The sequence below is a fragment of the Mustela putorius genome, unplaced genomic scaffold (assembly GCF_011764305.1).
Source record: "Mustela putorius furo isolate JIRA1106 unplaced genomic scaffold, ASM1176430v1.1 tig00000196_pilon_pilon_pilon, whole genome shotgun sequence".
NCBI lineage: Eukaryota > Metazoa > Chordata > Mammalia > Carnivora > Mustelidae > Mustela > Mustela putorius.
This window is the reverse complement of record NW_025421310.1, coordinates 11,449,819-11,465,293: the sequence shown is the minus strand read 5'-3', so window position 1 is coordinate 11,465,293 and position 15,475 is coordinate 11,449,819. Positions and strand designations below refer to the sequence as shown.

Sequence of the window (15,475 nt, the reverse complement as noted above, 5' to 3'; positions counted from 1 at the left end):
ACACATAAACCGTGAGAGCGCCTGGGAAGATGCCCAGCGCACTGGTGGTGTGTAGACAAAGCAGGGTGAGGGGCTGGGGTGGGGCTCGAGTGCAAAGAGGGTGTCAGGTGAAGCCTCACCGACAAGGGGCAGCGGGGTGCTGTCTGTCGGAGCAAAGGCAGGAGGCGAGGGTGCCAAGCATGGCGGAAGGCAGAGAGGGCAGTCAGTGCAAAGGCCCTGAGGCAGGCCTCGGCCTGAAGGTTCAGAGGACCAGCAAGGAGATCAGTAAGCGAGGGGTGGAGGTGAAAATTAAGGCGGAAGGGTCAATATAGCTCCTGTGGGGCCTCGTGTTCACGGTCAGGGTGTTGCTTTTTCTTTGAGTTAAGGCGGGTGGGTTCGGAGCAGAGGAGAGACAAGAGCCTACTTAGTTTCTAACAGTGGGGAGAACTGTCGCTGGGGTGCAGGGGTAGAAGTAGGAGACCAGTAAGGCGGCCACTGAAGTCCAGTCGGAGGGAAGAAGCCTTCCTACTCTCCTCATCCTGAGGCCCAGAGAGGGTAAGTCATGTATTCAAGGTCACGGAGCTAGTTGGTAGCAGAGCTTGAGTTCAAATCCAAGTCTACCCACCCTCAACCCATCTTCCTTCCCCACTGCGGACGGGGCTGCCTCTGGAGATGGTGACAAGGCCCTCATCGCCCGGGGATCCTAAGCAGGGATGGATTTGTTTATTGCACACCTACTCTGTGCCAGACCCTGGGGATAAAACACTGACCTTGACCCACACACTGCTCTAGTGGCAGAGGAAGGGGTAGAGGTACACTGACAGGTACTTATTGAGACCACCTAGGAAGACTGCTGTGCGACCTGAGGGAAATATATTAACTTCTCTGGGCCTCCATGTCTTCCAGCAGAAAGTAGTGCTCACCATACCCACCTCATGGGGCTCTGGGAGAAGTCCAATAATGAATGTTTTTGACATGGATTTTCTCTCTGGGCGAATCCCATGTTCTTCCTCCCCTTCTGGGGCCAAAGGCAAGTCAGAACAGGGTCTTTCAGGTCGGAGGAGGCCAGAAGAATGGGCAGGCCTAGGTCACGGAGGACCTTGAGCTGCGGACTGAGGGGACTGCGGCCACATGCGGGGATGGACAGGTGGAAGGGGCTGGAGGCCAAGGGACTGAAGGGCCTGGCTGGAGAGCGAGAGGGCGAGGAGGAGACCGGAGTTGGACGGGCGCAGTGTGGACAGAGAGAAAGAGAGGGCCAGGGCTGGGGTGGGAGGCCGGAGTGTCGATGTGTCAGGCCATTCTTAGTCTCACGTTCTAGGGTCTCTGGAGCAGGGCACACCAGAACCGGCAGCCTCGAGAAGGCTAATAGGCAGGAGCTCAGCCAGCGGCCCATTATGTTGGCCGGCGTGCTCTCTGCTGTTTCTTCTGCGGCCAGACTGATCCAGCTCCATTGTCACCTTCATTCCTTTGCTCCAGTCGAGCGATAACTCCGTGCCAGGCCCCAGACGTGGTGTGGGAACAAAACAGGCTTGTCACCCAGGGAGAGTCAAGTCCCCCTGGGGCCAGATTTGATTTACAAGCTGGGGAGCGAAGGCACACAGCACCTGTCTGAGGACACACAGTGGGATTCAGCCAAGCAGGAAGGGGTGGGGGGCGTTCCCAGCCTGGAACCCTCAAACACAGACAAGGGTGAGGGCGGGCCCAGCATTCCTGGCCAGGGGAGCTGCAGGCACAAAGGCCCGGAGGTGGAAATAGTGCTCAGCGCAGGGAGTAGTTTCGGGGTACCCAGGGAAGGCGGGACTGGGACAGAAACTGCCTGCAGGGCCGAGGTTCAAATCCCAGCTCTGCCTGGAACTTGTCATGTGTGGCCTTGGTCAGATCACTCTCCCTTCCTTCCATTGTCCCGTCTATAGTATCGGCACATGTGAGGAGGCGGCATTTGGGCCTCGATTGTTTATTTAATGAGCAATTGGCTGTTCTGGGCTCTGAGAGCACACTGATAAGGTCTGCACACTGCTGGCCTGCAAGGGGGCCCAGCTGTGGGCATCTTGAAGGGGCCGGGCAGGGGGTTCTGAAGTGCAGGGGGCTGCAAAGGGCTGAGACAGGGGAAAGGACATCACAAAAGCTCTTTGACTTTCTATCACTTTTTTTTTTTTTTAAGATTTAATTCATTTATTTGACAGAGAGAGAGGGAACAGAAGCAGGGGGAGTGGGAGAGAGAGAAGCAGGCTTCCCGCCAAGCAGGGAGCCGGACTTGGGGTTCGATCCCAGGACCCTGGGATCATGAGCTGAGCCGAAGACAGACATTTAACAACTGAGCCACCCAGGGGCCCCATCTCTCTCACTTTCTTCTTGGTCAGTGCCTTTGTTCACTCCCGCGTGCACTGGGTGGGTCAGATACAGGAGAGAACCAGGGACGTGACCCCCTGGGGTGGAGCGAGGACCCTCCCTGCTGGGGGGTGGTGCATGAGGGAGATACCCTCGTATTGATTGATTCATGCCATCCATGAATATTTCAGGGACTCCTGAAGGGCACAGCATCTTTTCCCTGTCAGCATCTCCCTTTTCCTCTCCTGCCAACCGGGGAGGACATCTCTCCGAGAGGCTGTCTGATCAAAGACCCAAACAGTGCTGCCCACCAGAGGGAGTTTCAGCTTTCCCAGTGTTTACCAGGAGCCAGGCGCCTCCGAGATTATCCCTTTTATTTTCATTTTTTAAAGATTTTATTTATTTGACAGAGAGTGGGTGCACACATAAGGAGGGGGAGCAGCAGGCAGAGCGGGAAGCAGGCTCCCCGCTGAGCAGGGAGCCTGATGCGGGAACTCAATCCCAGGACGCTGGGATCATCATGACCCAAGCTGAAGGCAGACGCTCTCAACTGACAGAGCCCCTCAGGTGCCCCTATATTATCCCTTTTAATCCTCAGGTAGGATAAGAACCCTGAGGTAGAGATGAGTGTTATCCTCATGGGACAGATAAGGAAACCGAGGCTCAGGGAGGCGAGATCCGCTGGCCAAGGCACGGAGAGCGCCAAGAGCCAGGCACTGGGCCGCCAATCCGTCTAATGGGAACTGACCGCCTCCAAGCGCCCACTCCCTGGGCTAATCTGCCTAGCAACCAGTGACATCACTAATTCCATGCCCACACCCCCCCACACCCGGGAAGCTGACAGTCATCCGGGAACAGTGAGGTCACTACAACTTTGCCTCTTGGTGGAGCATGCGACTCTTGATCTCCCGGCAGTGAGTTCAAGTACTTTTTACGTGCTCACGACAGCCTTATGAAGTACCGATTATTACTACCCCCATTTTATGGATAAAAAAACAGGTGGCACAGAGAGGTCCATTGATTTACCCGAAGCCACACAGCGGGTGGGACACAGAATTCAAACCCCCATATTCTGGCTTCAGAGTTTAGGCCCTCCATCAAGACACTGCTACTTCTCCCGTCTCCCTTTTGTCGTTGGAGAAAGAGTGTTGAAGTGTTGGGCCTCAGCTCGGCTAGGAAGTGCCAAAGCCATGTCCAGCCCCAAGGCTGTGCTCTTCCTCAGGCCTGTACCACTATAGTTACCCAGGGCCACACCCCCTTCAACCTGTGAGGTGACCAACCCTCCCTCCTCATCTCCACGAGAACAACCCCCAGTCAGGGATAAAGGGCTTTTTGCCAACAGTCCGTAGCCCCTGACACCAGCTTCTCCTGCAGACCTTTCCAGGCCTACCTCGGGACAGGGACACTGTCCCTGGGAGGCCCCAGCCAGCTGAGCCTCCCCTGGGCTCCTAGAGCCCTCCAGCAACCCCAGGCAGAGTACACAGTTCTCAAGCTTCTCTTCTTCCCCTCCAAGCCTTACCCGGTGCCAGGCCTTGGAGAATCTCTCCATCCCTCAATCTCTAAAGCTGGTAAAGGCCTTCAGGAAGGATCCTGGGGGCCCCCTGAGCCAGTCATGGCCTTCAGGGGACCTCCATTAGCTCAACTGTCAATAAGCCAGCTGGGTTTTCAACCTCTTCAGGCCCCACAATCCACTTCCTTTTTACTAGAAATAGTTGTTTTAGTTGGAAGGTCTCCCCCCCCCCCCGCCCTTTAATTACTTATCCATTCATTCACTGAATATTTTGTTAAGGTAAAACTCACAAGAGTGCTGTACACGGGGCTTTGGTCAACAACTCAAGGAATTTTGCACAGTAGGCATGCTGTGTAACCAGCCCCCACATCACAGTCTCCCAAACCCCCAAGGATAACTGCTGTCCTGCCGTCTGGCACCTTCTGGCACCTTCTAGCACCTTCTAGCAACTTCTAGCACCTTCTAGCAACTTCTAGCACATTTCCTGTATTTGAACTTCCCGTAATTGTAATCATGGGGTCCGGACCCTCCTGCGGCCCGTCCTTCACTCAACACTGTGCTTCTGAGTTTCATTTTTGTGGTCCCCAACCCTCTTTATATATAACAGCATATTGGTAATAGCCTCTTTGCCATCCCGAAGTGAAATCCACAGACAACATAACCTACTTACACACATACTGGTTTGTTTTTTGTTTTTTTTTGTTTTTCCCAGTTCAGCGTTGTTCTCAGTGTACTCTAACGAGGCATGAATGGAAACGGCCCAGAGCGGCAGCTCAGGAAGGGCAGATCGGATTCTGCGGGGCTGGAAGTTTGGAAGGTGGCAAGGGGGCTCTCCTTAAGGGAAAGAACCAATGTGTGTGACTCTGGCCATAGGGAGAGGCGGGATGTTTATTTAGAGTAAGAAAGAGAATTAGAGCAACTTGCTTCATTTTGAAAGCTGACAAACCCTCCAAACATTCCAGAAAAATGACACAAACAAGCTTTTGGATTCATACACTTCAGACCTGCGCCTCCTCCTCCACCTCTTGCTTTCCGGGTCAGGTGCCCAAGGACAAGGGGTGCTGTGATGCGAATTCCTGCAGTCAGCGGCCTAGAGGGAATGCGGCCTTGCTAGGACAGGACAGGCATGACTGCAGATCCCAAAAATACCCTGGGGGGGCGAGCTCCCCTTCACCTTAGCGAGGGCCCCCAATACCCACCCCTCTCCCACACGCCAGGGGCAGGAGACCCCAGGGGAGGCTGTCACGGAAAGCTACAGCAGGTTGAATGGATTTTGCCCTTAGAACATCTCATTTTGCGGCTTTGTGGACCCATCATGGGGACTTTGGAAAGGCAGCTCAAGTGAGGGGCTTGAACTTTCGGACTGTTTCAGCTTCGGGGTGCCTGGTGGGCTTAGCCCGTAGAGCAAGAGACAACTCTCGATCTCAGGGTTGTAAGCTCGAGCCCCATGTTGGGTGTAGAGATTACTTTAAAATGTTAAAAGCCAAAAACAAAAACAGAAGTGTTTCAGCTTCATGGTGACCCCTGGGTTGGGTTTGAATGGTGGGCTCTGTGCTCCATAGCCTTGCAAGGAAGGAGCGGGCAGGGCGCATAGCTTCTGTGGCCTCGGTTTCCTTGTTGGTAAAATGGGGTGGTGAGTTAACCTCTTCCTCAAGGGTTGGGGCAAAAGGTGGGGGAGAGAAAAGCACTTAGCCCCGCTTTACAGTTGTGAAGGGCTCCGTGTCCCACCGGCTGTGTGGCTTTGGGAGTCACTCTACCTCTCAGTGCCTTGCTTTCTTCATTCATAAAAGGCAGCTAATAGCCCTCCTGACCTCAGAGTCTCGTTGTGGGGTTTGGGTAAACCATCCCCACCTTGCAGATGAAGAAATGAGGCTCCGGGAACATTTGCTGCCAGGGTTCCCGTGGGGATCCAAGCGCCCCTCACCTGTCTCTTGCTCTCCCTCCCTCCTGCCCTGAGAGTCCTCTGCCCACCACCCACCTCCAACCTCCAGAACTGACGCCTGTCCTCACCTCCTCCCTGCTCCCTGGTGCTCACGGTGTCTCCCCCACACTCCCACAGCCAGAAGTTGTCCGGCGAATATTTCCGGTACAAGGGCGTCCCCTTCCCCGTTGGCATCTACTCGCCGGAGAGCATCCGCATGGTAGAGAACGCAGACGTTAAGGATGACGACATCTTCATCATCACCTACCCCAAGTCAGGTACCTGCCAGGCGCGGGGGGCCGGGGTGGCAGGCGCGGGGGGCCGGGGTGGCGGCCACGGAGCCTGAGAAGGGCGCGCAGAGGGGCTGGGGGTCGGGTAGGGTGGGGTGGGGCTCTGGAACTGCTCCTTACAGGGTTGAACTTGGCCTTTGCCCTGATGAATCCCTCCACCCACCAGGTGTCCCTTCTTCCTCCTGCCAGGTGGGCTCTCGGTCCCCAGGGAAGCCTCCCCTGACCTCCCAGCTAAAGCAGGGTCTCCACCCTGTCCCTCTCCAGCCCCTTAACTAAATCTCCTTTCCTTCAGAGCGCCTGTCACCAGGAGGACCTATATTGTGCTTTTGTTTGTTGACTTATTCTCTGGTTTCCTCCCTGGAACAGGAGCTCTTTGAGGGCAGGTGGTTTAGTGGGTCTGGGCCACTGCTGTAGTCTTTGAGCCTAAAACAGTGCCCGGCACCTAATAAGGATTCGGTAAATATTGGCCGAAGAAAGGAGGCGGGAGGGAGGGAGGGGGAAGGGGATGCTCTTAATTTTCTCCATTCCGTCACTGAAAAGCTGCTTACTAATCATCTGCCCTGTGTGGCGACCCAGCTGTGGGTAGGGAAGACAGCTGTGAATTTGTTGGGAGAGACAGACTTTATTTCAATATGCAATCACCTCTATTACTATGTAATTAGGGTTGGAATGGGTGCCCTCAAGGAAAGGTGCAGGGAGCATTGAATGTAGGTAACAAGAGTTGCTCTGGGGGAGGGCGCCTGGGTGGCTCAGTGGGTTAAGCCTCTGCCTTTGGCTCAGGTCATGATCTCAGGGTCCTGGGATCGAGCCCCCATCGGGCTCTCTGCTCAGCAGGGAGCCCGTTTCCTCTTCTCTCTGCCTCTCTGCAGGCAGGGAGATTGTGATATCTCTGTCAAATAAATAAATAAAATCTTAAAGAGAGAGAGTGCCTGGATTGCTTGGTTGGTTAAGTGACTGCCTTCAGCTCAGGTCATGATCCTGGAGTCCCAGGATTGAGCCCCACATCAATCAGGCTCCCTGCTTGGTGGGAGTCTACTTCTCTCTCTGACCCTGCCCCTTCTCATGCTCACTCGATCTCTCTCTCTCTCTCTCAAATAAATAAAATAAAAAGAGATGGGGACGAGAGCAGCCTTCATGGGGGAGAAGACGTTCATGTCCAGATCTGGAAGCTGAAGAGGGGTTTGAGTGGGAAAGTGTGTCCTACACAGAGAGGAGCACATGCAAAGGCCCTGGGGTCAGAGGCAGCTTAATGAGACTGAAGGAACAAGGGAAGATCAGCAAGGCTGGGGAGAAGACTGGGGCACATGGGTTGATGAAGCATCCCTTTGGAACCAAGGAGAGGTTCTCCGGTGACTTTACTCAAAGTCCCTCGAGGAACTTTTAGTGAGAAAAGGGACAGACTTCAGCTTTTCCTTCTCTAGAACAATGGGAATTGACTCCTTTATTTCTTTTTCAAGACATTTTTGAGATGTCTTTTCAAAATATGACATTTCAAAATATGATATTCACCCTCTTCACCATGGAGTTCCATGAGGGGTATTTTTTGAGATATAATTCATACCTCCTACGATTTGTCCATTTTATTTATTTTCAAAGATTTTATTTGTTTGACAGAGAGAGAGATCACAAGTAGACAGAGAGACAGGTTGGCGGGGGAAGCCCGAAGTGGGGCTTGATCCCAGGACCCCAAGATCATGACCTGAGCTGAAGCAGAGGCTTAACCCACTGAGCCACCAAGGCGCCCCCAATTTGCCCATTTTAAAGTGTACTGTTCTCTGGTAGTAATGTATTCACAAAGCAGAGCAACCTTTATCACTATCCATTCTGGAACATTTTCACCATCCCAACAAGAAACCCTATACCCATTAGCCATCACCCCCAAAACCCCACATCCCCAACCCCAAGCTATGGCCACCATGAGTCAGCTTTCAGACTAGATGGATTTGCGCATTCTGGACATTATATATAAATGGAATCCTATCATGCAGGGTCTTTTATGTCTGGCTTCTTTCACTTAGCACAACGCTTTTGGGGTTCATCCATGCCATAGCACGTGTTAGTGTTTCTTCATTCCCTTTTATGGTGGAATGCCGTCCCATAGTATGCGTTCTATTTTCTGTTTATACATTCACTGGTTGGTAATTTATTGGGCTGTCTGCATGCTTTGTCTCGAGTAATGCTTCTAGAAACATGGGCATCCTGTCTGTGGACGCATGTTTTCATTTCCCTCAGAGTTCCCAGTTTTGAGAGACACATAGTCCTATAACCACCGTCACAACCAAGACACAGAACAGCCCCATCGCCCCCAAATCCCTTCACACTGTTGCGCAGCCAACTCCTCCCTCAGCCGCAGCCCCTGGCAACCACTGCCGTTTGTGGCCCCTAGAGTTTCGCCTTTTCCGGAATGTCACATAGATGGACTCCTACCATCTATGTGCAGCTTTGCACACAAGTGCATGGAAATATTTTTCTTGGGGAATACTCAGACGTGAGATTTCAGAGTCTACGGAAAGTAGGTTGGCTCGACTTTATAAGAAACTGCCAAGCTTTTTTTCCAAAGTGGCTTCATTTTGCGTTCTCACCAGCGACATTGGCGAGCTCGTCAACCAAGCGTCATTCCTTGCCAACACTTGATATTGTTGGGCTTTTCTGTCTGTTTGTTTGGTTTCTAAGCTATTGGAATAGGTGCATATTGCTATCACTGTTTTTTTTTTTTTTAAGATTTTATTTATTTGACAGACAGAGAGAGATCACAAGTAGGCAGAGAGGCAGGCAGAGAGAGAGGGGAAAGCAGGCTCCCTGCTGAGCAGAGAGCCCGATGGGGGGCTCTATCCCAGGACTCTGAGATCATGACCTGAGCCAAAGGCAGAGGCTTAACCCACTGAGCCACCCAGGCGCCCCAACTATCACTGTGGTTTTAATCTGCATATCCTTGGTGTTTAAGGATGTGGCTTACTGGCCAATCACATGTCTTTTTTTTTTTTTTTTTTAAGATTTTGACAGAGAGATCACAAGTAGGCAGAGAGGCAGGCAGAGTGGGAGGGGGAAATAGGCTGCCTGCTGAGCAGAGAGCCTGATGCGGGACTCTGTCCCAGGACCCTAGGATCATGACTTGAGCCGAAGGCAGAGGCTTAACCCACTGAGCCACCCAGGTGCCCCAATCACGTGTCTTCTTTGATAAAATGTCTGTTCAAGCCTTTCCCCCATTTTAAAAAAAGATTTTATTTATTTACTTGACAGAGAGAGACACAGTGAGACAGGGAACACAAGCAGAAGAAGTGGGAGTGGGAGAAGCAGGCTTCCCGCCCAGCAGGGGGCCCAATATGGGGCTCAATCCCAGGACCCTGAGACCATGACCTGAGCCGAAGGCAGACACTTAACGTCTGAGCCATCCAGGCGCCCCTGCTTTCCCCATTTTTTAAATCAAAACCGTTTGTTTTCTGATTATCAAGTTTCAAGAGAATTCTTTTTCTTTTTTAAGATTTTATTTATTTATTTGACAGAGATCATACGTAGGCAGAGAGGTAGAGAGAGAGAGGAGGAAGCAGGCTGCTTGCTGGGCAGAGAGCCGGATATAGGCAGATCCCAGGACCCTGACATCAGTACCTGAGCTGAAGGCAGAGGCTTAACCCACTGAGCCACCCAGGCACCCCCAGCTTCTTTTTTTAATTTGAAATGTATTGATTCTGTTCTTAAGAAGTAATGCATTCAAAAAAGAAGAAGAAGAAGAAGAAGTAGTAGTAGTAGTAGTAATGCAGTCATAGTTCAAAATTTCAAGAGGTACAAAGGGTTTGCCCCAAAAGATCTCTTTCCTTCTGCAATCACCAAGAGCCTCTGTGTATCCTTACAGAATTTGTACGTGCAAACAGAAAGGTGCCTAAATACATTGTCACTCCCCCTGCCCCCACGGTTCACACGCTATTGGTACCATTCTGTACTATGGTTTTGTTTATATTTTTGCTTTCTTTTTCCTTGTATTCGTTTAGGAGGGAGAGAGGCAGAGAGAGAGGGAAGGAATCTTAAGCCCCCAACATGGGGCTTTTTCTGATGTCCCCAAGATCATGACCTGAGCCAAAATCAAGAGTCAGGCGCTTAGCTGACTGAGCCACTCAGGCGCCCCTCTTTTTCCTCGTATCTTGACATCATCCCATCTGACATCTTAAGACTGTGGACCAAGAACTTCCTTGCTCATTTGTTTGTGTACGGTTCCATAGTATTGAGTAACGTTGGATGCACGGGAATTCTTGTTTAAACAGCTCCTGACTGATGAATATTGACTAAGTTTTCAGCCTTTTTGCCTTTATACACAATACACACTTTATAGCCAATGCTGCCTCCCACGCAAATAGCATTTGCACAACCTACGCATATATCTGTAGAAAAAGCTCCTAGATGCGGAATTCCCCGGAAAAGGGTCTGTGGATGTGTGATTCTGATGGCCATCGCCAAATTTCCCTTCCCTGAGCAGCCGGTTTCGACCAAAGCCGCTTTGAGCCGGATGGCGATGGTTTCACAACAATCTGAATCCATTTAACGCCACTGAGCTGGACACTTTAAAAAGGGTGAAATGCGTAAATTTTACGTTAGGCGTTATTTTACTGCACATCCGCAAAATAGAACATGTGAACTAGCGGGGGTGTTTTAAACCCATCAAGGGAATAAGGAGAACCCCAGGGGATACAGGAAGAGCCCAGGGAGGGCTCCGCCAGCCACTCCCCCTGGGCGGAAGCAGAGGGCCCAAGGAAGTCCGCTGGGGGCGCGGGGTCGGGTGGGCGGAAAGTGTCGCGGGGTGTTCAGGGCCCTGCAGGCCGCTCTCCATCACGGAGCCAGCTGGGAAGCGAGCCCCATCCTGCCGCAGGGTTCCTCCGGCGCCCTCTACTGGCAGAGGTTACCATTGCGCGGGTGCCGGAGACATGCTCAAGGGGTCCCGCTCCCATCTCCCGGGAAAGGGCACGGGAGAGTCGACTGGGGGCAAGAGGCAGGGCATCAAGAACCCGCGCTGGGTTAGTGCTAGAATCCAGGGCAATACCGGTGCGCCCGACGGGCTCAGCTGGTGAGCCGCTCGACTCTCCCCATCTCGGCGTCGTGGGTTCGAGCCCCACCTTCGTCGCAGAGACGACTTAAAAGCAGACAAAGGCGCCTGGCTGGCTCAGTCAGCTAAGCGTCCGCCTTGAGCTCAGGTCCGAGTCCCAGGGTGGTAGGATGGAGGCCGCCATCAGCTTCCAGCTCGGCAGGGTGCCCGTTTCTCCCTTTGCCTCTGTCTGTAGCTCCCCCTGCTTGTGCTCTTTCTGTCAAATAAAATCTTGAACAAAACAACAACAAAAACAGAGATCCAGGGTAATATAATACTAATAATAGGTGACTGTTAATATTATTTATTATTATTTCTCATCTTATTTGCCGATAGTCTCTCGGAATCCGGACAAGAGAAGCAGGTCATTGATGAGCTCCCTTTCTGCTATGTAACATTTGTGGGTCCCCCCAGAAATCAAGGGGTTACTCCCGAGAAGGGGTAGTGAAAGCAGCTGAGATTTTAATTTAAGCCCCGACGCCTGGATTGATTTAATTGCAGATTCCCCTATGTACTAGAGGAATGCTTCTGCCTCACATATAAGCCTCAGACTCCCAGCCACGGAACCTACTAGAAGCTTGTCATTCCTTTAAACTCCGCGCAGGGCAGAATGCGTGGAGGAAAGTGGGGGGGGACTCCATGCACCCTCGGCATTCTGGCTCTTTCCATCTCATGGCTGTGCCATCCCCGGGAGCCCCAGTTTCCAGGGGCGTCCCCACAACCAGCCGGCAGAGAGGGAAGGGGGAGGGGCCGTGTAGGAGGTGTTTATGGGCCAGGCCTGGAAAAGGCTGCTTGTCACTGCCACCTGCACTCACTTGGCCAGAACTCGGTCACATGGCCCCACACGCAGCTGCAGGGGAGGCGAGGGGAATGCGGTGCCGTCCTAGTCCTGGTGGGGAGATGAAATGGGGCTGGGTGGACAGCGAGCCAGTCTTTGCCCTGCGTGCCGCTTCCTGGCTTCGCCACCTTGGCCACCAGCGACTTTGTTTCTTTGAGCCTTGAGGTCCTGCTCTGAAAATCATAATAAGCAGCAGCCCCAGCTTCCCCGCTGGCTGGCCAGGAGGCATCTGAGAAATCCGATTCTGTTTCTTTCTGCCCCCCGCCCCCACCCCCCGCCACCCCATCTTCAATTAATTTGCCCGATATCTCCTGACAGGCACCAATTGGATGATTGAGATTCTCAGCTTAATCCTGAAGGATGGGGACCCATCCTGGATCCGCTCGGTGCCCATCTGGAAGCGGGCACCCTGGTGTGAGACCATCATGGGGGCCTTCAGCCTCTCGGACCAGCCCAGCCCCCGCCTCATGAGTTCCCACCTCCCCATCCAGCTCTTCACCAAAGCCTTCTTCAACTCCAAGGCCAAGGTGCGACAGCCGGGGGTGCGGGGTGCTGTTGGGGTGGGGTAGAACATAACTGACTGATGGATTCAGCACGTGTTTGTTGAACACCTCCTAGGTCCCTGGACCGGATCTAGAACCGTGGTCAATAAGCACACAGCCATGTAAGCCCGCATTCTAAGGAGTAACAGGCAGAGAATAGATAAGGAAGCTCTTTAAGATGCCAAGGTGATAAACTCACATCAGAATGGAGCAGGGTGTGGGGGCATCTGGGGGAAGAGCATTCCAGGCATAGGGGAGAGTAGGTGCAAAGGCCTGGGGGCCGGTGTGGCATGCCTGAGGCTCCAAGGAAGCCTGTGTGGCCAGAACCAACTGAATGAGGGGGAAAGGAGTAGGGATAAGGTCAGGGAGGTTACAGGGTCCCAACTGTGCAGGGCTGCCTGAGCTGTGGTGGCAACTTCGTTTGTCCTCTGAGGGACAAGAACCAGGGCAGGGTTCTGAGCTGCAGAATGGGAGCCCACTTGGGTTTTCACAGGCGCCCTCTGGAGGCAAGGTGGAGAACAGACCATGGGGGCGACTGCAGGGAGTCCAGGTCGGGGGCCTTGGTGACAGAGACCAGGGTGGTGGCCGAGGAGGTGAAGGAAGCGGGCTGGGTTTGGGGTGTATTTTGGAAGTGGAACCAGGAGTCGGATTTGCTGACAGATGGGGTGTGGGTGTCAGGCAGATGAGTCAAGGGTGACTCCGTGGTGTTTGGCTTAAGCAGCTGGGAGGATGAGGCTGTCGTCACCTGGGATGGAGGGCGGCGGGAGGGGAGACTCAGGGGAAGGTGGAAGCTCTGTCGTCGGCCCTGGGCGGCTGGGTGAGGGTTGCCAGTGGGCAAGGAGATAACTGAATCAGGATGTGATAGGACAGATCTAGGCTGGACACACGTATCTGTTATTTGCTGGTCCACACAGAGATGGATCGAGTAATTACACCCAGGAGACTGGTGGGATTACCAAGGAAGTGAGTGCCTGACTGTGGTCTCGGGGAAGGAGACAGTTGCCCGGGAAGGACATATCTGATGGGGCTGGAGGGAGCTTGGTTGTGGCATATGAAGCAGGTAAACAGAGTAAGGCCAGGTCATGGGGGCCTTAAATGCCAGGCTCAGGGGTTGGGACTCTTCCCTGGGGTGCTGGAGAGTCGAGGAGGGCAGGGTCAGCTCTGGGTATAGAAAGACCTTCTGGGGCCATGTAGAGGCTGGGAGGCTGGGAAAGAGGCTGAGGTCAGGGACCAGGCAAGAATGGATGAGCTAGGGCCTTGGCTATGGGAGTAGGAAGGAGGGTCAACACCTCTCACCCTGATCTCCCCCATCCTGAGCCCCATGGCTTCCTCCTCCAGTCTTGATTCCCTGAAGCCAAACTGTCACTCTGTCTGGTCCAGGAACGGTCCTTCTCTCCTCCTAGAATGTGGTTGCTGGGAACTCTCCCCATCCTCTGGGATGTGGCGAACTGATCTAATCTTAGCAGGACAATCCCCTGAGAAATCTACCCCAAGTCGTTCCAGCTGTAGGATAAGAAGAAGGAAGGCTTGGAGACATGCAGTCTTTGGGGCTGGGGTCCTGCCTGTGTCTGACAGCTTCTCATCTCTCCCCAACATCCACACCCAGGTGATCTACATGGGCCGGAACCCCCGGGACGTGGTGGTCTCCCTCTACCATTACTCCAAGATCGCTGGGCAATTGAAGGACCCTGGCACGCCGGACCAGTTCCTGCAGAACTTTCTCAAAGGCGAAGGTGAGGACTGGGGCAAAGTGAGGTGAGGGGGTGCCCCTCAGTCACCCGGACAGGAAGGGGGTGGAGAGGGGTATGAAGGAGAGGGAGGCAGAGATCCCAGGCGTTAGGGCGAAGGAGACAGGGGAACAGAGAGAAGGATATAGACAGACACATAGATACAGAGAGGAGAGAAACAAAGAGACAGAGATGCAGAAAAGGGACAGAAACAGAGAGATGGGGAGACAGGGGTTTTCAGGGGGCCAGATGTGGGGGGTTTGGGGGAGGCATCCAGCTCTGAGGCGCCATGTCTGGGGCCACGTGGGGCCAGCACACCCCCTGCCCCAGCCCCAAGCCCTGGTTGGTGTGGTCTTGCTGCCCAGCCCTGATCCACCCATCCCTCCGCCCGCAGTGCAGTTTGGCTCCTGGTTCGACCATATTAAGGGCTGGATTCGGATGCAGGGCAAAGAGAACTTCCTGTTTATCACCTACGAGGAGCTGCAGCAGGTGAGCCCCCCGCCCCACCCCAGCCCAGCACCCCCCACTCCTCCCCTCCTCGTGCCCACTTCCCTTCCCTTCCCTTTCGGCAAGGCCCACCCTTCCATGCGACGCACCAGGTACTGGGGGCACAATGGTGAACAGAACAGGGTCCTGAGCTCCTATGCCACAGAGAGGGCATGGATAAATAAGATAAATGGTAGCCAGAGAGCAGAGCGAAGGAGCAAAGGCAAGCCGAAAATGAGTAGGGGAAAAGGAATGTGTGGGGGCACAGTTTTTTGTTTTGTTTTGTTTTGTTTTGTTTTGTTTTGTTTTGTTTGGCTCAGTTTTAAATACGGTGGTCAGGGAGGCCTGTGCTGGGGACGGGGGCAGAGGGAAATGACACTTAAGCAAAGATCTGAAGGAGAAGAAGGAGCCCTGGAGCTATCTGGAGGGAAATTGTCTCAGGCAGAGGGAACCACACAGCAGTGCAAAGGCCCTGAGGTGAGAGAATGCTTGATGTGTTCCTAGGAGAGCAAAGAAGCCCATGTGGCCAGAGTGAGTTGGGATGGGGGGTGGGAAATGTGGGCAGAGGGGAGACAGGAGGCCCAGAGAGACCTTGGCTTGTCTCTGAATAGGTGGAAGCCAGTGGTCAGCCCTGAGAAGGGGAGGCCATGCAGAACTGGGGCATGTGGGAAGTGAGCTTCAGGGATGGCTGTGACCTGAAAGGCAGAGGGGACTGGTGGAAGGAAACAGCCTTTGGAGTTACATGGGAATCCTGTCTGGACTCCATCAAACACCCCTGGAGCA

At 53.4% G+C, this 15,475-nt stretch overlaps 1 protein-coding gene across 1 annotated transcript in view; it reads left to right on the top strand.

The window, feature by feature from the left end:
- The window catches only part of SULT2B1 (sulfotransferase family 2B member 1), a 32,148-nt gene that overhangs the window by 11,869 nt on the left and 4,804 nt on the right, over positions 1 to 15,475 (top strand). The window contains exons 2-5 of the mRNA XM_004767429.3: positions 5,877 to 6,016; positions 12,256 to 12,464; positions 14,086 to 14,212; positions 14,601 to 14,695. Of these exons, the coding sequence (XP_004767486.1) occupies positions 5,877 to 6,016; positions 12,256 to 12,464; positions 14,086 to 14,212; positions 14,601 to 14,695 (571 nt within the window). The remainder of the gene's footprint in view (positions 1 to 5,876; positions 6,017 to 12,255; positions 12,465 to 14,085; positions 14,213 to 14,600; positions 14,696 to 15,475) is intronic.